This window comes from Gymnogyps californianus, chromosome 1 (genome assembly GCF_018139145.2).
Source record: "Gymnogyps californianus isolate 813 chromosome 1, ASM1813914v2, whole genome shotgun sequence".
In the NCBI taxonomy this organism is placed as follows: Eukaryota; Metazoa; Chordata; class Aves; order Accipitriformes; family Cathartidae; genus Gymnogyps; species Gymnogyps californianus.
The window spans coordinates 29,392,218-29,416,781 of NC_059471.1; the positions used below are offsets into that span (position 1 = coordinate 29,392,218).

The 24,564-nt window shown below is 41.0% G+C and overlaps 1 protein-coding gene across 1 annotated transcript in view; it reads right to left on the minus strand.

Annotated features, from left to right (window-relative positions):
* The window catches only part of WDFY2 (WD repeat and FYVE domain containing 2), a 67,668-nt gene that overhangs the window by 24,345 nt on the left and 18,759 nt on the right, over positions 1-24,564 (minus strand). The window contains exons 2-3 of the mRNA XM_050904246.1: positions 9,238-9,305; positions 3,945-4,018 (exon numbers count right to left, since the gene is read on the minus strand). Coding sequence (XP_050760203.1) covers positions 3,945-4,018; positions 9,238-9,305 — 142 coding nt within the window. The remainder of the gene's footprint in view (positions 1-3,944; positions 4,019-9,237; positions 9,306-24,564) is intronic.

The following is a 24,564-nucleotide window of genomic DNA, read 5'->3' on the forward strand; positions in this document are numbered from 1 at the left end:
AGGAGAAGTCTTGAGCATCTGAAAAGACTGTCCAATGTAGTGCCCACTGTTGTATAAACTCTCAACTATATCTTCATGGAGCACACCTCCCTCACACTGAAACATATACGCCCACCACAAACTTCTCTTGAGCCTAAGAACGCTGTAAATCCTCATCCTGGAAATATTATCAGCATCTTATTTTGAATGACTCTTGTTAAGGCAAACAAAACCCATACTCAGGTGTGCACCATTTCAGAGTCCTTGGCCATGGGGCTGGCTGACATGGCCCAGGGTCTAAGGAAGACCCATGCCTTTCCAGAGCTGCAGGTGGATGCCAACTGATGTATCCCAAAATAGCACTAAAGACATCTGCTTAGGCAACTGAATCCTTTTCTCAGATTTAATAATCTTTATATATTAGTTATGTGTTACCCATTCACAGCCTAGTTCCCATCCCAGCGAATTTACAGTCTGTACTCTGATAGATGATGCCATTTTGACAGCACACTGTGGATCCCCTTAAAGGCTTGACTTCATCCTGTTAACACAAGTGACCAACAGCACTCTCATGTCTTCCAGAGAACAACAAACCTGCCTCAGAAATGGAAGAGAATGAAGACTCTTAAATCTACCGTCAGACCCTACATCTACGTCTGTTGCAAAGAAAGCTCTATAAAATGATTACAGTGTTTTCACTTTATAAAGTACAAAAACTGGGAGAGGACAGAAACTATCATGTAGTTTTCCTGAAGGAAAAAATAATAAACTTCCCACAGTGGCAGAAGGGAAGAGTGCATATCAGCAGGTAGAGCCTGACTCAGTCTCAGGTATTCAGAATGCTGTTTATGGCCAAACCTGTAGACACCTGCAAGAACAGATGATGTGGAAGATGAATTTAGCTTAATAAATACCATCCCCAAGGAAGAATTCTGAAGGGGTTATGCTGGTGCCCTGTTGTCCTTGTGGCCCTGCTCAAAGTGTGTACCGGCTTCATCTAGACACAAGCATGGTCAGCAAAAAAGATCAATTTAATTCAGCTTCAGCTACCTAAAAACTAAATCCTTCATTTAAATCTCCCCAGAAATGGGGAGAGAGATTTATGCAATTCTAAAACAGTTTCTAGGATAAGTAACATGGGTGTCTCCAAGAGCAATTAACTTCTCTACTGGCTGCAGAACCTAATGATTAACTTTATCTAGGAAGCTAACTTTCAGATGGATGAAATTAGGTGAGGAGTCTCATCTTGGCTGTGGAAGGCTCCTCTCTATTGCAAGTAATAGACCTTTCCTATGTTTCTTCTTGTGGTGGTATCTTGAGAGACTTGGACCCATTAAAGCATGTTTTTCTCCACTTCAGAGCAAGGAATTTATGACCATGATAAAATCTTTTGGCTTCCAAAAGGGCCCTCAGGCAGCCCCTAAGACATTAAGTAAAAGAAATGCCATTTCTTCTCAAAAAAGGTTTGCAAAGTGTAAAAAAAAAATCATAGAAATTTTTTTTTTTTTAAATTTAGGTACCACTGCTCTTCAAGCAAGTTGCTAGACAATCTTTCTCTCAAGAGAATGGTCTACTGCATTGCACAAATGTTTGTGCAGCTTTCATGTTGAGAAGTTACAAAAGGTTGAAAACAATCTCCTCATCTCTGTAAAAGCAAAAATTGTCACCCTGTTTCACAAGGAAAGGTGACTATACAAGCTCACGTCATGGTGGCTTTGCTGGAACATCTTTCTGTGACAACAGCATTGCTGCCCATCCTTCTCAAAATGCACCATACACATTTCTGGGGTGCCAGGCTTATAACCAAAATCCATACAGTTACAAAAATTTCATGTAAAAGAAAAAAGGCAGTTCCACTTTCTTATCCCCATTTGCATCTGAAAGTAAAAGCAGTACTTGCTTGCACTGCAAAAAGATTAGTTTGAGATTATGTGGCACTCTCATAAGCATTATATCAGCTCACAGCCCTTGCCAGGGGTCCTTTCCTTCTACACAAAGTGAAGATGCAGAATGGTTTTCAGCATTTTTTTTTTGTCTTCCACCCAGCATACACAAGGGTGCTGGGCATTACCAGAAGTGCTAACATGGAACAGCTGACTAATTCCCAAATATTTCAAGCTGCTCAAGTAAATTGCCTGTACTTTCCCTTTGAAGGCCACATAATTAAAAGCAAGGGCACTAACGTCACCTTGTTGCAGTAAGTTCTCTTATTTTGTGGTCAGTGTGCCCTGCTTGTACACTCCTGTGCTAAACTGATCATCACAGCTGTGCCCAGGAAGGAAAATTTATCCTTTCCTCCAGAGGGTGGCTGTAACCCACTTTCAAGTACCCATCGATTTTCTCTAACACCCATATATTGCTGGGACTTGAATATGGGGCTACCCTTGCTCTTCTTCCATTCCCACCTCCACCACTTCTTGTAGCACATTACAGTTGTGGCTTCTCTTACAAGCCTTAGGTTTGCTACAGCGGGAAACATTTCATTGCTTGTGGAATTTTGTGGAGCGCATTTTCTGCACAGTCCTCTACCACGCAACTGCCTACAGCTACAGGGGACTAAATCAAGCAACACAGACAAGACCTTCCTCCCTCCTATGTAATTGTATCCAGAAGACTGGGAAAATAAAAGCCTAGCTTAGCAACAAATAGAATCTGCCTTAGACATGGCAATATATACCTGTAAGTACCCAGTGTCACATGTTGGTTTACCACTTGCATATCTCATTTACCTTCTTTAGCTTCAGAATGGAAAATATTTGACTCCATTCAGACTCAAGCACCCTCTGACTCTTCAAGGCAAAATGCCCCGAAGACAAAGAACACATCTCTTCCATCATGCCAGAGTATTTAAATACCTTATTTACAGTCGCCTTCACATTCCTCAAAGGCCTGGTGAAAACAAAAGTGCCTAGTAGAACTGGCAAATTACAGCTATTTCAGAGAGTGGGAAGGAGGGAATCTCAGAGGTGCAGGGAATTCTCTGGCAGTTGTCCCATCTCCTAGATACAAAAGGAGAAATCTCCTACAGGCACAAAAAAATCTCTGCTACTAGCCATTAATAGCTTTATAGGTCAAAACCTTCACATCTTTGATACAGCTCACAGGCAATCGCTAAAACACACCCTTTCCCAAATACCATGTTGGCTTTAGTGCAGACAGCTGCCCTTATGTCAACCTGCAAACATCCATTCAGTTATAAAGCCCATAAGGCAGAGACAGCACCAGTAAAAATCTGAAATGCTGGTAAAATGATCTTAAACTGGAAGGAGTCTATTGATGAGGCATAGGCGAAAAATACCTCTCTGACCCATGACTCTTCCACAAAGTGATATAGCTCTTTACTCATCATCCCACAAGAAAAATCCAATGAATAAGGTCAACTGCTACCCTCTGTCCCAGATCTAAAAGACAGACTCTTGTTCTAATACCCTGCTTTCTTTCCACACACACACATCTCAGGCAGATGTTAATGAACCAAGTCTTTCAGCCACAGCACTGCCAGTTAGCAGCAACTCCTCTGAAGGAAGTGAGAGGAAAACAAAATCTGAACCCTGAAGTTTGGAAAAGTAGCCAGATATGGAGCAGAAATCCACCTTCTGCCTCTCAGAAGATGATTTTTCCCCTCTTAATTGCTGCTTTCAGAAAACTTTGGTATGGTATGATCAACAAGGCACTCAAATTTAATAAAACAACAGCTGTTTTTCTGTGTTGTTATTTTTTAAGAGATATGCAAGTTAAGACAGTTTGTTGAGTTGCCTAATAAATATTGTAAACCCCACTCAATCTCTTTGTGGCAGTTGGAATGAAATTTGTAATAACCTGCCACTTTCTACACTACAGCTTCAGTTCCACTAGCAGTAAAAAGTCTCTCTCCCAAACACTAGCAAAAATATCCTCACCACAACATCACACATATACTTCTCAAAAGGGAAGCATTTCAACTAGAAATCTTTGGATGTACTTACTGAGATTGTACCATTGTCTAGACCTATGGACAGCCTTCTGGTTTCCGGGTTAAAAGACATGCATGAACATGGAGCTGAAAAAAATGAACATGTTGATGAAGTTAACAAAACTGTGATTCTCATTTTCTTGAAGTTCTGGAAAGCCTAAAACTAGCTAACATGCTTTATGATGCTCTTCAGCATTTTGCCCCTTCCAATAGACAAGCATTAAAAAAAAAAAGTGTTCTTGCAATTCATTCAACCCTATCCTATTAGGACATGGAACAATGGCTATTTCTTGCTCCAGCTCCTTCATTTTTTCTTACCAGTTATCTGAAAACAGGCATGTCATACAAGAGCAGTGGTGGTGTTTTGATATGAGGCACCTGACATTTCAGTATAAATCTGAGAGATTACTTGGCTGAATAATTTAGTTTTTTACATTTGCCTGAACTTTACTGACAGTAAAAGAAAACACTGTATTATGTCAGAGGCTTGCATCCTATACCTGCAGTAAGAAAGTTAACCTGTAGGAATCAACATATCAGTCAATATTAAGGACTGTGAGTCCAGCTGTCCCCTACTCCAGTTTCACCACAGACAATGCTATGACAGTATCACATACTATGGCCAAATAAAAGATTGTATCGAAAACTAGCCATTGTTTTATTATATCAATATTACTCTAATAAACATCAGGATACACTCTTAAATTGTACACAAGTCAGTCATATTATGCTCCCTTGAGGATCTGGCAGGGTTCGCATCAAGGGTAAACCCAGAATTTTCTTGCAAGAATTCAAGAGCTATGCTTGGTTTAATTGAAAAATTGTGAAGTTGCATTCAGAAGGCAGGGATTGTTTTTTCCGCCTAACACAGCAGCATGCAGGTGGGAGTCCTGCTGTCCCAACAGAAACCTTCAGGAATTATTTTTCACCAGCAGTTGCCAACTGCAGCTAGGGCCTGGCATTCTTGCCCCTTCGATGGTGATAAGAGTGTTTTTTAAACCATATTCTTGTGACAAATATAGAGTACAGTCACACGTGCTTTTAGTTCTGCTTTTTTCCCCCTCTTGGTTTCTACTCTCCATTGTGATTACTCGCAGTGTTTTTGTTACTAACAAGCTTGGAGTCCTCTGTTTTGCAGTACTGTATATCTGGTATATTCTCAATTTGTATAATGTCTCACCTAGGATTAAACAGTCCATAGCTCAGCAAATCTTCCTCGATAGTTTAGTTGGCAGCAAAGCTATATGAAGAAGAGGAGAGTCTACGTTGACTGTTTAACAAAACTTGTTCTACTTTCAGTATCGACTCCCCCTTGAAACATTTCCTAAAGGACAACCAACCGCAAGCAGAAAGCCTACCAGATCCAAATCCAGGCAGGCACCTCAATTTATTTCTTTCCGGGAAGGGCTGACTGAATTAAATCAAAGAAAAGGCTTCAGTTCCAGGAAACTGCCAGAAAGGAAACACTTAAATTAGGGCTATTAACAGTGACAAAATTGCTCCTTCCCATACCTCTCCTTCAGAAAAGGCAAACTCGAATCGTCCCTTCGGGTGGTGGTGCACTACTATTATATTGAGGCTTTGAGGGCTGTAGCAGAATGAGACAGTTGTAGGAAAAACAGACAGAAAAAAAGGCACTTCTAAGCAGAATAAACATCAAATCCTTTTAAAGGCACTTAATGCCAGAATGGGCATATTCTACGTATCAGCTTTCAAATGCTAGACACTGTGCATATATGGAAAGAGCTACTAGTAACTCTGAAGGCAATAAACAGCTCGCAGAGAAAAATCTCAGGTAAATTAGCTATTTGAAGTATGTTTTTCCCAAATGGCCTGAAACACTTCAGACACAAAAGGTGCAACCCACTGCTTGACATGGGCTGATTACAAAAAAGTCACTTCTAAATTCCAGACCTGTGTGTACATAGTCATAGCAGTGTAAAGATACTTAATTTTCTATAATAGTTTTCCTAAGGGAATTCTTCAGTAATATGTGCTCTTGGAAAAATCATTATGTCAGCACTAAAATTACATCCACACTAGCTACACTAATGTACTTAAAGTGATGCCAGTTGTAACAAGACTGCAGCAGCTTACACTTTAGTGAAAATAAGATGACATTCAGATACTTAAGGACTTACGGTCATTAAGAAGAGGGGAAGAAAAAAGAAGAAAAAAAGGAAAAAAAACCCACAAAACAAAAAACCCCAAACCCTAAGCTTCCGAGATGTTTAAGATCCTTTTAAAATAATAGCCAGGAAAAATAACAGCACTCTGAAGGCCTTCTACTTCAGTACCTAGCTATGATTTGGATTTCAGACTGGAAAAAGATTGATCTGAACTACTATGGAGGACAGGCAGGATATGCCTGATGCAGAAGTCTGTCTGTAGTCTTTATCTTAAATACAGGGCAAATATACACTGATTTTAGCCTTTGGAAAATGAATTATGGAGGAAAAGGCCAATTACATACTTCATTATCGCAACAGTGTGCCACCTCTATTAGAGGCTGACAGAAGAAGAGAAATAGAAACTTTGTACCTGCAGTTTCAGGGACCCCCCTTTGAAGTGCCTAAAAGTGGCATAGTTTAAGACCGAAGGAGCATGTTTTGCTTTGCAATTTTTTTACCCTCCCGTTCAAAGCAAAGTGCTAGCTATGAAAACCATCATAAGACAGACAGTGTATTATTTGCCTCAAAGACTGGATACTCCACTGTTCCTCACTACAATAAATCCTTTACTCCGTTCCACATCTGTGAGAGGTTTTTGTTTGGTTGGGTTTGGGTCTTTTTGGATGGCATTTTTTTTGGCAAAGCTTACTTCTCTTGACTACAATTCCTTTCCCTTTCATAAATTTGTGTCTAGTAAGTTGTTTTTTTCTCTCCTGTACAGACACTGCCCCAAAGTCACACATTTAACCATGGTTACACATCTACAATCTGTTGCACATGGGTAACCAAGGGTACACATCTAACCATGAGGAGGGTTAACATGCTCATCAGAGGTCTGTTGTTAATACAGTTGTTGAGACAATGCTGGTGTGAAGGAGACACATTAGCCAGGTTTCCAGCTTACCTAGTTTGCCTTACTGACGATATAACAGTGTGTATAACACCCACAGCTCGCTCTTTCTCATGGGCTAGAGGAGATGATCAAAAAATGTGGCCACCATGTTGTCCAGAATTTTCCAACCACAGAAACACCCATAGGCAGGGCATAAAACTTTGTAATTGGGGAAATCCCACCTCTAAACAGCAGCAAGTGTCCCTACTCACAAGAGATTTTCCAAGTATTTAATGGGTTTCACGTTCAGAATGCACTGATGGCCCCATTTGGGTGCAGAGCTTGACCAAAGCACATGGCTGACTCAGCCCAACTCCTCATCTTCCAGAGTACCCAGGGTGCAAACTCACTCATTAAGGCTACCTGATATCAAATCATAAAACGGTGTAAGTCATGCACCACCATAACCAAAGTCACGAGTCATGCTAATGGGGTATATATAGCCACTCCCAGCTTGCTAAGCAGCACAAAGGCACCATCGTGCCTACTACATTTTTATACAGAGAACCTCTGGGCAGTCGTTGTTCTCTAAACAACAAAACCCAGTATGAACCTAAAGCAGAGGACCATCAAAAAGGTGATCCACACAGAAACAGACAAAACAATCATTTCCAGTCAAGTGCAGACCTGTGCAGAGGCTGACTCAGAGCCCTTCCTACGATTTCCAAGCTTAAAGCCATCTGATAACAATGTAATTGGCATTGCTCCAGTCATTAATTATACCTGATCATTCTTGAAATCGGTGAATAACACAGCATAATTTTAATATCTCATGGCTCAAAAGCTTACCAGCCTTCCAAGTGAAGGAGCAGTGTCAGGTGTTCAAGTTTATGAAGGAGCTTTAAAATAGCCCCCTCTGAGTGGATCATTTCCAGTGAAGCTGTTATTACTGGCTATAATGCAGCCTTGCTAAGACCAGAGGAGGACCTAACAAGATTTTAAAATGCAAATGTATGCAAAAACACCACATGGAAAAAGAGAAGTATCAATGCCAAACTGCTGGAATAGCCATTTCAAAACAGTTTGACTGAGGAAAGCAAACCTCTTAGGACAGGTCAAGGGAACTCAGGCGACTGCTAGTGATCGTGACAGAGCTCCACAGACTGCCATATCATTAGCTGGTTTCCAATACCTTTTTGTGCAAAATCTCAAGCAGAAAGTACCTTTGAGGCTTGACGTATTCTCATGAGCTAGTCCATCACCAAAGGAAGAAGAGAGATCCTTCTCTCTACCAAATGAGCTCTTTCTTAGAGCAGGCAGTCAAACACCATGGCCACTCTAGGGTCCCAAGTTGATGTTGTTGTGGTACTAAAACTTGTATCTATTAAATATTTCACGTATCATGGAGACAGATGTCTCTTCCAAATCTAGCTATCTTAGCTTAAAATAATTCTTTCTCCAGACAGTAAGAATACCTCAATGGGACTTGATAAATGCTCCCCAATCTGTGGATTTAAGGTCAGCTTCATAAGCTTTCCAAAGACAGGCTAACCCAGCACATCTGAAGCTGATTGAGGAGCATCAGCATACCCCTGCTGCTGGTGACCTGCAGAGTTATACTGCTGCACTCAACACAGGGGTTATGACAAACAGCGAAGGCTGTGATTTCTTCAGCTGTCTCTTGGAAAAATGGACATCAATCTGCAGTTTCTTTTAAAGCATGAACACTCTCTTTGGGTGAGGAGACATAGAGCAGATCTTGCTGGAGGGATCCATCAGGGAGATTTGGTTTTCCACATTTAATTGCAGGAGTAAAATGATTCTCCTTCTTCATTGGAAGACCTGCCTTCCCTGTCTAGTATCCTCTCTATCGTATTAGCTGCTGCAGGATATTAAGTTCTTACCAAATAAAACCATTTACCATTGCACTCTAATGGACTGAGCACATGCAGTAGGAAGGGCAGAGTGATTTATACTGCAGACTTAGAAAGCTTTATGGACTCCATTAGTGGCAGAATGCAAGACTACATATTGAGGTCCCACATTTTTTAATCTATGTTTGCATTAAATGCTCATCTCTTGCTAGCATATCTGTACCCTTTTGCTGCTGTAATCCCTGATGCCTCTCAGAAGCATTAGCATGCAACTTGGTAAAGCTTCACAGAAACCAAGAGGATTGTTCAAGAATAATATTTAATATGGAGTGGTAAGCTTGCAAATGGTCATAAACATGAAGCTTCATCAAAATGAGAAAAGCCATTTTGCAAATACACAGTAGATAGCGAACATCTCCTTATACTTACATGGCATTGCATGGTATATGCTGGGCCAGTACTGCCCACTGTCTCTCTTCAGCCAGACACGAACTGTTCTACAAAAGAAAAAACACAACACACATGGGAGGAAGAATGAAAAAGTAACCATGACTGAAAACAAAGTGGTGATGATGAGTGCACAAGGCCTTCTTCAAATTATTTTGCTGAGAGGGAAAACAAACATGCAAACTCCTACAGCAGCCTTATACATCAACCTCAGATTAACCTCTGTAAGGTGATGAGGGTAGCCCATTCCTTGGTTCCATGTAGTACTCAACATCTCGGCTGAACACATCACAACAGTATTTGGAAACTGCTATGGCTTTTTGTTCTTTGCCTTTCCCAAGGACTGGAACGTGACTGTTCATTCAACGCCTCACATGAGGATTTGGGACACCTTAGGTAGCCCAGGAAAGCACTCCTGTATCAGCCCATCCAGTCCCCTGCAGAAGCCTTCCCCCTGCTCTCAGGGTAGGCCTTGGTCCATCTTCTGCGTGTTGTTTCCTTGTTCTGCTTCAGGAAAACCTCTAAGCAAAGGAATGAGGTTCTGAGATTTTCAGCTTCTGTTTACTAAGATTATGTTCATTTGTGCCAACAATGAGCTCTTCAGCTTCAGGAACTTCCCCTCTCCTCAGCGCACTCAGAGTGCTGTCAGATGCCCATTGAGCATCAGGCTGAAGAAGCCAAACTCTTATCCTTCTCTGAAGAGGATGATCAAGGCGACAGGCAGCCTTGCAGTCCTCCTCTGCCCCATCAGCTTGGGGTTGCCGTCCTTGAACAGAGGGACCTAGAACCACGCAGTGCTCCAGGCCTCCCCACAAACACATCAGTGGTTTCGTCCCTGCTAGAAGACCTTCCCAATGTATCTCAGGATTACTTTTGCTTTCTCATAACCATACCATACTGGCAGCTCCCTGTCACTCAATCCATGCCCTTCACACACTCGAGACGCTTGTTGCTTGTTTCTTGAGCAGAGAATCTGGACTGATGTACCATCTAGGTCATTAAATATTTATTATTTCAGTCCTCATTGTCATTCTTTTGTTTTGGTCCAATCTCTGAAGCCTCTTTCTGATTGAAGCTCTCTCTTAACTTTAGTTCATCAGCTAATTTCATCAAAATATGCCTAGTAACACTGTCACCAGTTAAAGCAGCAGGCAACTGGTAATCTCCTGCTTGTTCCTGCATAGCCCACTGTCATCTCAATTACAGCCAACTGTTACCTGCCTTACTGTTCCTCAAATCCTTATCATCTCCAATTTTAACTAGTAAACTCTCCATGTAATACTGTATTCCATGCTTTACTGATTTACACTAAAAGTATTAACATTCTCTACAAAATTTAGTTATCCAAGACAGCATCTTATTAGTGTAGCACAATAGATTTTAACCCATCACCCACTTCTATTTAGTCTTTTCCACGAAACTTAGTATGCAATAGTAGATACAAGAGGGATCTAAAAAACTATTGTTAAACATAAGCCTTATTTTCCTGTAGCAAATCTATAACTTCCACTTGATAGTATTAAGGAAAAAAAACCAAGCAAGAATGGCTCTTTCCAGTTCATGAAACATGTGGAAATACAGCTTATGGAGAAGACAACGTGGTCATTCCTACTGTTACCTCATTTTCATGGAAAAGCAGATTTCATCCCTTTTTAGCCAGTAAAAGTTTAGAGCAATACGTTAATATAATATAATATAATTTGATCTAAGACATTACATACACAAACCGAGTCTGAACAGAGATGCCATGCAATATAATAAAGCAATTCAAGAACTAATTATCTATCCTGCAAACTTCAAGCTAAGGGCTGCACCACTATGTGTTCCTGGATTGCATACATCCAAAATCAGGTTTCTGCTCATCCTGCCCTGCATTCAAACTCATTTGTCAGCAAATAATTCAGAGACCTGCGTATTTGGGCACTACACAAGCTACGTCATTTTAGAAATGTCTCTTATGTACACTTTGACACAGTATGTTGCTCTGAAAACTAACATTTCACTGGGTCAACAAGTCTTATGGTTAGAAAGCTCTCACAAATTACCCAAAACATACAAAATCCAGTATAATTACCTCCTAAGTCTAACGGCCTTTTTGCAACGAACACAGCAGCAGCTCTTCAGCAGACCTGAAGTAAAACCACCAATACTTTTCCAGGGACAATTCATCAGCTAATAACAACGCTATCGTATTTTCGATAGCAAGAGGGCCAAATCCTTCTGTCATTTCTCGCTGTAGCTAACAGTAGCTGCTGTCAGAGCCGCACGCTGTGTCCAGACCTCAGCACACGGGTCTGGGAAGATGTCCACAGCCACGGGGCTGTACACCAGCTTTGGGACAGGGTCCAAAGCTAAGAAGGTGGTCACCGTAATTCTGGAAGCAAATCAGCCGCTCTGTTTCCCATACAGGCGAGCTCTTACTAATGTGTTTATCCTCGACAAGTGAGGTTATAGTGGGAATGAATGACTGTGCACAAAAAAATAACGGGATGAATCACAGGGAGTTGAAACAACTCAGTATGAAATAGCCCTGAGGAGGTGCACAAATACCCTGTGAGAGACTCGTCTTTCTTGACCATCCCAATCTATATATTCAGTGTTACTGATTTCAAAACTCCCAGGCTTTGACAAGGTTGCCTCTCCTCTCCACTTTAAGGCTCTGGCAAATAATAAATCCAGTACAACATCTTACAGATAATTCAGCTTGTTAAAAATGGACTATGTACAAGAAAAGATCTTTCAAAAGCTGGAGGAAATAAAAATCAATTTTATTTGCAAAAATGGCAATAATTTGGATGCTTTGGGCTGTTTTTGTTGTTGTTTAAACTGTACTCACTGCAGACTTACTAATTAATTTGACAATAATGTCAATGTTAAGACTGTTACATGAATGCTATTGAAACAAAAACTATTTTCTGCTTAAGCTCAAAAAAAAAAAAAACCAACCCAAAACCAGTGGAGGTTCCTAGTTAAGAGTGAAACTACCTTTACTAGTGGAGGCCTCTTCTATAGGTACACAGTATGGTCATTTCTTAACATAGTCAAATATATTTCCATTCAATGACTAATTCATGCGAAATGAGAAACAAAGCATTCTAAGAATAAAAAGACTATGAAAAGATGTTATCTAACTCTAAGGTGTGTGAAAGGGAACATACCAGCAAGTCAGTTCATATAACTCATTAAAGAAATACTTATCTCCCCAGTAAATCATTTTAAATAAAGGAAAACAAAAGATCTTGTAAACAATTTATTTTAAAATTAAGGACAATTACTATGCATATCTTTAAAACAAGCATTTAAAAGTTATGTTAAGCATTATACTGGAATTCCAATATCTATGTATAAGCTGATGTAAAAGCGGAAAAATTCTTCCTTATGTCAGAAAAAGATAACTCATTATTTTCTTCTTTTAAGATCACTGGATTAGATAAGGCATTTTATTGAAAGAAGAAAAACTGACCTCAGTTCATTAAACTTTTCTGCATAACTTTTTCTCAAAGTAGATTCGGGCTAAAGAACAAACTTCTCCCAAGTTCAGTTGTTGGCGCAGCCAAATGTTCTTGGAAGAGAATGTCTTTTTTTCAGCTGCAGTTCTGCACATTTTTGTATACTTCTTAACACAATACTACCCACTAGATGTGAAACCCAGAGCTTTTGAAGCTTCTAAAGAATGCAAAGAAAAAAAACCAAGCATGAATGAAAATAAGCTTTTTTATGGATATATAGCATGAAGAGTACTTGCTGGTTGCATGGTTACTGGACTTAAACACAGCACCCAGCCAGGTCAGGATCCGTTCTTCAACTGCTCTAGAGTGATTCAGTTGGCATCACCATGGAAATGAGTTGTCCCTTCATTTTGTTGCCAGTGAATTGGCTTGGAAAGGTTTTTAGAACCTGTCATATCGATGGATACTCTTCTAGTCTTTTCATAACAGAGATGATTTATTTTTAAATGAGACAGCTATACAGAAATAATTCTGCCATGCAAAAGACAAGCTACGTCTTCATATATTAAGGGGATGTGAAAAATGTATATTTGAAAAGAAAAATTGCTTCTCTCTGTTGTGCTCAAGAGTGTCTCAAGTTCAGGTGGCTGTGGTTGTACCGGCAGGTCTCAAATGCACTGCTAGGCTGTGCATGTGTGCAGGAGGTAGGCTTCATCTGAACACCTACTACTCACAGAGGTGCCTGTGTCAATGGCAGCATGCCCACCTCAGCATGGCAGCTCTGCGCTTCACCATCTACAGAAACTTATTCAATCAGTGGTACATGCCATGGTATATTCTTTCTGAGAAAGACGTTTTGCTCATACAAATCCTAGTTTGTGCATTTAGGTTGCGGTGTGCTCCATGAAAGCCTGCACAATGCTGCCAGGCTGGATGCAAGATTCTCTACTCGATCCCTAGCCTGGCCTGAGCAGTCATCTCACTACTGGAAAACTCTGTGTCGCTTGGAGCTGTGGAGTTGAGTCTCTGTGACCGACTCATAGGCAGGGCTCTTGTCTTTTCTCCTTGGTGCCTTGCATGAAATTAAGGCAAAAGACAAATACTGGTGGTGCATACAGTACAGACATATTAGACATGTCTAAGCACTGTCCCAACATGTTTGCATGTTGCAATACTGTAAACTCTGTTGTAGGGAGATCCAACACCACCATTACATTGAGAAACAAGTTATCCTTATTCCACTCCACTTCTCCAGAATACCCATAAAACCAACAGTTCTAGTTGTACAGTGTGAGTGAAGAAATCAGACATATCAGTCTCCCCTCTCCTGTTTGTGAATGCTTTCCTTCCTCACTCCTGCCTTGTTTAAACATCTCTCTTCGCTGAGATGCGCTTGTGTAACACGCCATCGCCTTCATGCCCCAGGCAAACGCCAGCTGTATAACAGAGCAGAGGTAACCCTCAACACATACAATTTACTACAATATTTTGCAGGTATTCTTGGGCTTCAGGAAATTGTTTTAAACGGCATTTTAGCATACTCCTCATTATTGTTTATATCTTGGACCATATATTGTGGGTCTTTTTGATCTCCTGTCTTGCTGAGGGACCAAGAAGGGTAAGAATCAAACCCACCACAAGGTGTGAAATGAGTTTTATTCCTATTTGTAGTGAACACCTGGTACAGAAATTTTCATCTGTCACTTTCTAAAGTCATATCAGGCTCATCCAGAGATCAACGCCTGCCCTGTGCGCATTACTGCTCCTTGGGAAGGGGAGATAGGTCATCAGTGCAAATGACATTACATTGTTAAAAATAAAGACATCCCCTTCTGTCAGCTGTTCTAACCACAGAACTGATTGAACACAGTTACAGAACAGTTTCCAAATAGGAAAAGGAAGACACTAAACTATTCTGGAAAATTCTTTTAAATGCTCATCTAGCTATTTAATTGACAGAAGAAAGGAAAAGAGATTAGGATAATGCTATATCCAGGGTTAGTGCAATCTGTGAGATTTCAGGCATACCTAATGGAGTATTAGCACATATTTTCACCATCAAGATATTGAAGTCTTGTTTAGCATTGAAACAAAAAATTTAAAAACTCCAACTGTTCCTACATATCCAATAATAGACAATTCAGAAGTATTCAAAAGCCATGTCTCTCTGGAAACTAAATATCTGCATTGGAAACAGCAAAAGCTTTATCTGCTCTCATTAAATAAACATGACAAAAGTAGCATCTGAAGTCCAAGTACAGCACTGACAGTTTTACTGCTTTAACAGAGAGACATTGTCATTAGAAGTGGGATAAGGAAAACTATTTAACAACTGCATTAAAGATACTACAGTACTATAAACCCCTAACTTCTCCAGGGACTTTTGTGAGCAAGAGATGTGAAGAGATTCTGGCTCCCACCAATTAATGACATGAGCTGCTACTGGGATTTTCTGAAAGAATAAAAGATCTTTCATGTTTAGTGGCAGCTCATGAACCACTGCCAGTGTAATGGAACCAGCGACGAGTAGTTTCATTTCTCTGATAAATTTTGAAAGAAAATATATGAAAGCAAAAGTCAAAACAAGAACTGATTTCTGAGCCAGCCTGTGTTTCAGGGAAAACAAAAAGAAATTTAATAGCAGAGTGCCAAAACCTCAGGCACCAAGAGGACTTTATCTAACAGGTCTTCATCCTATGTCCTCCTGAAAAAAAACCAAAATAAAACCAACCCAACCCAAAACACCAACACTTCCATACCCCCCGCCCCCCCAACCCAATCCCAAAGACCCAGGGAAGTGCATGACTGTCTCTCTCAGGCTCACCCATGCTAGTCCCCACAAAGCCCATCACACAACTCTGACGGAGGGTTCTGCATAAACCCTATGATTTTGGGGCACATTCCAGATTCTACCTCATTTTCACTGGTTTTGATGAACAAATGTGTGATGTAAACCAAACTAATCGAGGGTTTACTCACTGGACTCGTTCTAAGACTACGAGATGGTGTACAGCTATACATCACTGTAGACCTGTTCTAGGTTCTTTCACATTACAAAAGGGCAGATTTGGTTTCTAAAATGAAGTGCAAGAGCTACTAGTTCAGGAAAGGGGGACAATGCGTGGGGAAAAGATTAAAGAGTTTTGAAGAATGGGTTTTATTTCAGGGCTGGTTTATAGAGGTTGGTTCTCTCTCAGCAGCGATTACATAAGGGCATTTCTAGAAGACACAATATCTTCATTGTAACCTCAGTCTGTAACTCAAGCATCGGGCTTCCTATAAAATAAAAGCCTTTTGAGCAATGATTGCACTTTTTACTCTGTATGCCTCAAGCCCTGCAACAAAGCCATAGGAGCAGTAAGGTCTGGCTTCAAGAGGAAGCTGGGCCAGCTCCCAACAGCCAACACCTTTGTCGTCCTACTGTTGTATCTGAAACACTGCTGCCATTGCCGCCAGTCCAGCACCCTCGTGCACAAAGCTCAGAAGCACCAGAGAAACACGATCGCTACAAGGGAGAGGAACCAAATAACAGCTGCACGCAGTCCTAGATGTGAACAGCACAGGGAGCGCATCGAAAACCATGTGGAGGCAGCTGGATCTGGCAGCGGTAGCTCAGGCACCAACTGTGCCGGGGGAAGGAGTCTGATGAGTCCTTGAACGTTCAAGTGCACTGTCAATCCCACCCAGTGATATAAACCACCACTGCTTTGATTTTATACATGCCTAGGCTAGCAGAGAACGTTTTAGGTGAGGTTCATCACTACAGCAATCTCCATGATAATGATCTACACAGCACTTGTCAGATGTGCGTTGGTAAAATTCTGGACTTCTCATTTCTCCTCCTGCCACACAATGCCGCCACCAGATGCAGAATTTACAATGCAGGCACCCACCTGATGCTGAACAGGGACCTCAGGAGCAACTCTGCAGTCTGGTGCAAAGAGTAGGGGAGGGGAGAACCACACAAAGGGGTTCGCTCATGGACTTCTTTGACCATCAGCTGGTGGCAACGAATCCGTTTTTTGCTACCTTTAATGATTCTGCTTATTAAATCTAAATAGTCTTATTTGCTCTCCTTCATAATCCTCCCCTGCAAATGTCTCTTGCCTCATCTGTTCTCAGAGTCACGAGTATAGTTTCTTGCCATAGACCGCAGCAAGACCCTAGATCCTACAAAAATTAAAGTACATATGTTATATAAAACTTTTGATCATGAATAATCTCATTTTGAGCCAACATCTCCAGAGAAGACAGGGAATGAGCTACCAAAGTGTTGTGCAAACTAAGCTCAGAGGTTAATGATCTCAGAGCACTTTACTAGTTCCTTTCTGCTTAGGAGGAATGTGGTAGAAAAGTCTTGGAATGAAGCTCAGTGCAAAGGTACACTAAGGAAGAAGCTGCAAACTTGAAGTACTGTACATTTACCACCTATCTTCAGAAAAAAACACTGCACAAATCAGTACACCAAGCAAGCAGGCAGACGGACAGAAAGGCGGGAATTTTTTCGCGCAAAGCTTACACAACATCCTAACTCAAGCTATGCTTCATAAGGTATTTCCCCATTTAATTCAGGCTGCCGTAAACTAAATGCAAATGCATATTGCATAATAGGGAAAATGTCAAAGATTTTGTAGGTTATATGCAGCTACAGAATTGCATGGGTTTGTCAGGGAAAAACTGTTATAACCATCAGTGGTACTTAGACCTAAGAGAAAGAGACACCAATTTATTTAACACAGTTTTGGTTTACATAGAAGACTTTTTAGGTATTTTGTGGGAAGTGACTAGAAAACAAAGATTCATAGGAGACAATCTCAGGAGAAATGGATTTTTATGACTCAAAAAAAATGATAGCGACATGACAGTTTTACTACTCAGCTACGAAACAGTTTCCACCCATTTTTCAGTTTTCTGGACAATGAGCAATGCAGTTCAGTGATTTTTCCAGTTACCCGAGCACATATGCCTGGAAGCAGTGCATGCTCTACTGTTCACACACTGGACCAAAATCAGATTCTGAGCAGTTTCCACAGCAGAAACTTCAGGCAAGTAAAGGGAGACCAAAGAAATGAACCAGAAGTCACAACCACAGAAAATTATTGTGTTACCTTGAGGTTTCTAGCAAAAGGTTCAGAGAGCTGAGCTGCCTCAGGTCTTCAGCAGCTCCACGAAAGCATTGCTTATCATGTATCATATGAAGCAGTGCAGTAACTACACCACCTTCTAGCATAAATGCTGTAGAGAAGCTAATTTTATCTGCAAATGCAGATAAATGCAGGGCTGGAGTTCTCAGTGAGCATCAACCTACAACTTTGGAAATTATTAAACAACAAGTGTTATATCACATTAGGATTTTTTTCAAGCAACGTTTCAAAATTAACTCCCTCATTAAGACCTGTGCATCAGTCTTCCTTACAGAGCTTTGGGGTAACAAAATGATCTTCATCCCTCCCTCTTACCCGTAGACCTGCCTCACCTGCACCCCACCAAATGATTTCCCTTCCAGAACAGATGCAGCTTTGGTGCTTCTTGTACTGATCAATTCCCATTTGCATTCAGGAAGCATAAACACACAACCTTTTGAAGGTAATCACATTGGATGACTTAATTATTGCAATCCAATTACTTTCACCTCCTTCCCCCATTCAAATGTCTCAGTAATGGAAGTTATTAGAAAGACCCTAACCAGATTAAAATAGAGGCCTGCTATGCAATAAGTGACTCAGGGGAACTATGCTAAAAATACCTAGCGGATCCATGATTTGCAAGAAAGCAAACCTCCAGCTCCCCTCTAAATTGTGCATGTAGCAAAGGTGAAGAACGAGAACCTACCAGGTCACCAGCCCGCTTCCAGCTGCCTGATAGGAACATCTGTCCAGCAGAACACAACACTTTTTTTTTCCAAAGCTGCTATGGGCTGTCAGCTAAGTTAGTGATCATTTTTAAGTTATGCATGCTTCACTCTGCATAAAAATGAATTCAAAACTCAACAGATAAAAAAGTAAGCTTATGCTTTTGAATCTATGGAGTAAAAGCTGGACATACCCATTTTCAATATACATACCACCAGGATGACATTTCTAAGAAATTATATTCATATATAGGTTAATTTACAGGAAAAGATTGATATTTGATCCCAAGCACTAAATTAAGTCCCTAGCTGGAATTTATAACAAACATAGATGCTAGTATGCTGGAGTAGAAAGAATTTCCTCAGTTTTACTCTTCTTTCCCATTCTGCTCTGAAATGATACCATGGCATCAGTAAGAAAACAGCATAGCACCTGGGAGGAGAGATGAATGCAGAAGAAAAAAGTTTGTAAGTAATAAAGGGACGTGGAGAAAGACGAGAGATCCTAGCTCAAACAGTCATACCCTTAGGCCTCAATTTATTTTTCATATAAATGTTTTCCTTGGTTAACTATACAGTGCAGCATCTAGTAAATTATGCCTTTACTGCGGGGGAAGGAACCCACGTTTCCACATCCATAGGATCATGCTCTCTCTCTCAGCATTTTAATTTCTGGATGTAAATCATCTGCATCACCACCCATTGCAAAAGACTAAATTAAATCATTAACTACTTCACTGCTTCTTGAAGGATATTTTATGTATTAAACAGAGTATAACCATTCACTGCAGATATCTGAGAAACCTAGCGTAAGGAAAATAGGGTCCTACCTGCAAAAAGACAAGGGCATGCACAACCTGTAAAAGTGTTGTTTTTTCCTGACAGTATACTTATCACATGGAGTCAGAAAGCACCTAACTTTTAATTGATACAGCACAAAGTTGTAGGAGAAAACCCGTGTTTCTTGGATTCTGAGAAGAGCATCAATAACATCCCGATGCAGATGAACCCCTTTCCAAGCAAGCAGCTGTTAAGTCCTAACATCTACACATTTCCCATAAAGTCATTACTTCTCAATTTGCACATTTATTTCTGTTGCTATATGAACTTTCACTTTAATTAATTGCTTCTCTGCTTTTGTTCTTTGTGGGAAACAAACAAAAAACCAAACAAAACCCCAAATCCAAACCCAGCCCAACCTCATACCTGTACGGTATAGGTAAGTTCCTTAGCCAACAAACAGGACAATCAGCTGGTCACATGCGGCTGCAGATGCTGAAGGCTTATGGAAACACCCTCTCTAAGAACAGATAGGCTTTTGTTTTTCAAATAGTGATGAACAATTATGGCACTGTTTTTCCAGAGACAGCAACCACATCTACTCGGAATGTATTTGCATGCGCTGCACCACACCAAGATGCCTCTGGAAATGCTCTCCTTGAGGCATCAAGGACTTTCTGCAGAGGAATCCAGTTCCTCCAGTTTACCATTGAACTTGAACAATGATTCACGGGTGATAAAATGTTCCCTCAGCTTTTCTGCTCATTGCTATTTTCCTCTTAGGGCAGCCTGACTCAGAGATATATTTTCACTGTCCTCACACAAACCCAACTCCTACCTGCTTTGCTCTGCTACAGGAGGCAAGAAGCCACTCTGTTGCTCTGACCCAGCAGGACAACTTTGGCTGGGGAGTCATGGGAAGGAAAGCAGCAAGCCCAGAAGCTTTAGTGCCAGGAAAAAGGGATGGAGAAAGCAGGGCAAAGCAATGCAAACCCAACCCCATCCTGAAAGGTTTGTTCTTCAGCTGCAAAAGAACTGCAGCCCTGAAGTGCCTCACCAGGGGTTCTCAGATTTCTTCTTATCACACATACTGAGGAGTGCCTTGTGAGGTACTAGCAAAGCCCAAAACTGACTCTGTAATTTAGAGGTGATCTGGCATTTCAAGGGCTTACAAGACAGTCAGTTTGTCACCTCTGCATTCCTGTGGGGATTGCGTGGGGAGATGGAAATCAACACAAGTGAACAGAAACTGTCTTCAAACCTATATCACAAGACTGAACATCACATCCTAAACTTTAGGTTTTATTAGTAAAAAAATCCATCTCAAACATGCAGTGCCTCTTCACATCCAGGTACTTTTTTCATATAGCCTTGTTACAGCTTTCCCATTCTTCAGCATTCAACTTCGTACTGTGCTAATTTTATTCTATCATCTTTAAGGTAGTTAACTGCAAATTTCAATGAACGTCCTCTTGCTCCTGTGTTACAGGATTAGAAGTTTCTGTTGTCTCTACTTTCTCCACTGGTTAGTTGCTTGTGTATACTCCTATAATTTCTTACATGCTTTCTCTTTAAGGTAATCAATCTTTCCAATCTCTTGGGAAAGCTGCTCTTGTGTTTTGTTCTCCTTACCTGTCTTCCAGTCCCTCTAATGAGGCAATATCCTGTCTGAACTGGCATCTTCTGTACTAAATGCAGCAATCCAGACACAGACAAACCTGCTGAATTATAAGAGCATTATCATTCTTTTCTTTATCCATCTTCTCCCCGTATGCACCCTAGCAGCATTTCCTTATTTGACAGCAGCTGTACGTGGTTTTTATTTACACTGACATGATTTAGAAACTTACAAAATATGGATGAGAGAAAAATGTATATTTATCAACATTAGATTCTCTCTGCCATACACTGCTATCCACTCACTATGTTCTCTTGCAGTTCTTCACATCTCTCCAGACCCAATCAGCTTATCTGCTAATTTAGAGTAGATGACTAGCTCAGACTGCACTGGTAGGGGAGGGAACAGAGGATTCGTCAGCTACAGCTCCTATGGGCAATCCCAGAACCACATGTTCCTGGCAAGAGAGGTGGAAAGAAAATGATAAAGGAGAGCAACGGGCAGAGGCAATCACATGCCAGGGAAAACCTTGATGGTATACATCACACTTTCTCCTTGTGAAGACAGAACAGGAAAGCCACATCTATTACACAAGCGTAGGGAAGACACAAGATCAACTCTCTCCTCAGGTATGGAAAAATAAATTATTTAAATATGTGAAATGGTGCAATATATTACAGTGCAGCTTTGTAAAGATGCCTGGTGGAACTGTGCACTGACAGGAGGCTGCTGCTTAGGTGACTGCTACCAATCCACCAAACCAATAAAGCCTGTAGCAGCTTCAGTTCATTTATCTAGTCATTGCCTTATAGGTAACTTCTACTTTGCAATAAGGGACAGCTTCCAGTTCATGGCAAAAGCATCAAACATTATTAAAACCTCTCTGCTGGCACCTTGTTACTAGCTTACTTTACTGACTTATTTTTCTCTAGAGCGTTACAAGAAGAGTCCTTCGCAATTCCTGTCCAGATGCTGTCTCAGCTTGCATTCTCCAGATCTTTACTACTGCCATTCATAGAGGAAGTATCAGTATTATCTTGGAAGAAACAGATTTGAGGCCATGAGATAAAATCAGCTCTAAAGATCTGCTTCTCTGTTTTGTAGCCCCTCACATTTAAATCTTATTCCAAGCTAATACAAAAGGCAACATCCTGAAGTTCAAAAGTAGTAAGTTCTTACTAGGTCATGCTATTGGTGATCACAATAAAGGTGTCAATATTTATATATGCACAGGAATCAGGGATTCGAGACAGAGTACTTTCAAAGCAAGGACTTTCAATGTCATTGCTGATTTAACTACTAAGGAACAGTACACGATCACTGGAAAAAGCTGATCAGCTTTCCCCATCCTGAATAAAGATGAGGTTCTTTACTAGGGAGCTTCCTTTCAGTAAGCTCCCACACCAGCCTGCCCAAATTCAGACAGGTAAGGATTCTTGAACTCACATAAAAGAACACTGTCAGCTGACAGGTATGGAGGTTACAACAGATGCAATGTATTTTATAACATGTACCACAGAGCTGGCCTACAACAGCAGCACAACGCACGTGTGGGTATGAAGAGCACATCATCCGCTGTGCTACACCATCAGAGACAGCGTATGCTGCAAGTAAGCGCTGTACCACCCATCCCTATCATGGTCAGGACGGTGCCATGCCTGTTACTACTATTAATAAATCAGGCAATTCCCTTTAAAGAATAGTAAAGATTTGGAGAGTAAAGATGTAGAGAGACTAAGCTAGTACCAAGAGGATGATTTGTACGGTTTCTTTTTAGGAAAGGGTAACTTGCTGTTAACCAAGACAACCACACATCGCCAATCTTTCAGTTAAGTGAGATTTTCACAGTGGCCTGAGTTACCTGCAGAGGAATTGCATACACGTGAACACAGCTTGTTCTACACCACTTCATTCAGAGATGCTGTCTTCCAGCAGAAGACTATTAGTTAGTGTAGGCATGGACAGTGCAAAGAAAGCTGTCTGAAGTAATGACTTTGGGCTATTCGAGGGCCATTGGAAGCAGAGGATGGCAGCAGATTGAAGCAGACTAGATCTTCACTGACCTTGGCAGAGGACACCAGATTTTAAGTGGTAATACAAGGTAGAAGACAGCTAGAGACCACCCATTGGGCAAGTAAATCCTTGTGCTATTAGTTAAAGCATAAAATCAGCTCACAGCATCTGCCAGGGAAAAAGATGAGCTGAGATGGGGTAAAGGCAGTAAATAAGGGAAGGGTCCTTTTTGATCCTGCTGCCTTGCAGGCTCAGCATTGCCTGAAAAATTAAATCACGTTTGTAATTCTGGCTCAGCTATTCGCAGGTCAGACAGGATTGCTTCTTACACAGAGGGCAGGGAGGGGAGGAACAGCTTTCCTTGCAGACAGTTAAGCTACTATGCAAAAAGGCTGAGACATACATCCAGTTACCTCAAGCCATGACATACACTTCCCACAAACTAAAACCCACTCTTGGTTTCAAAATCCATGTGTGTTCTGCTGTGTCAAGCAGTTCCTCCTCCCACTCTCCTGTTCTGGTATCTGAGACACGCTGAAAACATCCAGGTGGAATGACCTGACAGCCCAGTGAGTCTCTTCCACATGTCATATCTAATACAAGTGAATTGTGTCGTCTTATCAAACACACACAGTGAGCTTCGGAGGGATATACGCAATTTGTGAGCAGTTATCAAGAAATGTAAATCATTAACAATCTGCAGCAGGTTAAGCAGTTTACTTAATTCAGAGATGTCCCAACTTCTGAGCATCTGGAGGGAGGCAGTGCACGTGGAGGGCAGTATTTTAATAATTTACTCAGAGGCCAGTGTCAGGTAATAGTTTTTATAATCAGTTTTTATTCCAGTTGGAGGAGAGGGGGGAGAAGAGATTAGACAGAGCTGTCCTGCGGACAGGATCTGGCCCCTAAAACAGATCAGCTGGACAGCTTGCTGTAAATAATACCAATAAACAGGAACAGCAAGTTTATAAGAAAGACCCAAAACAGTTATGACCTTGCACACGGCAGTGAACAAATGGATTGCTTTGGAAATACACACAAATTTTCACCATCTGCACTGCTCAGCAGAAATAAATGCAAGCTAACAAAGGCTCTTAGAAATGCAACAACGAGATCATTTCACAAATGCATCTTTTCCCCCCTGGCACTACACGTTTAAACTACTTGCTTCACTCACATAAGTCTGAAAGATCAAGGTTTGTCTTTGCTTTTCCCACTCACTTTTTTTTTTTTTTTTTTGGCCAGAGCATTTAATAGTTTTGTTTGATCAATTTTGGAAAGGACAATATTTCTGTAGCAGGAAACAAAAGCTCATGGTATGGCAGCTACATGCTAATTAGAAGCCACTGAACGCTGAAGATCTACATCCTAGCTTTCCCAGTGGTCAACCAGTAACCCCCACTTAAGACATAGGAACCAAAGACGACAGTCCAGTAGCCTACTTCCAAACCATGCACTTAAAAGCTTAGAGACATTTTTCTGTACTCCCATCAGTTCTCCCAGTCATCCCACACTGTCTGCTCCTCTGGCACCCTTCATTTTTATGCACATTGCAACCACGCTATTTCTCTCCCCAGAGTTTTGGCTCCAGCACTTTG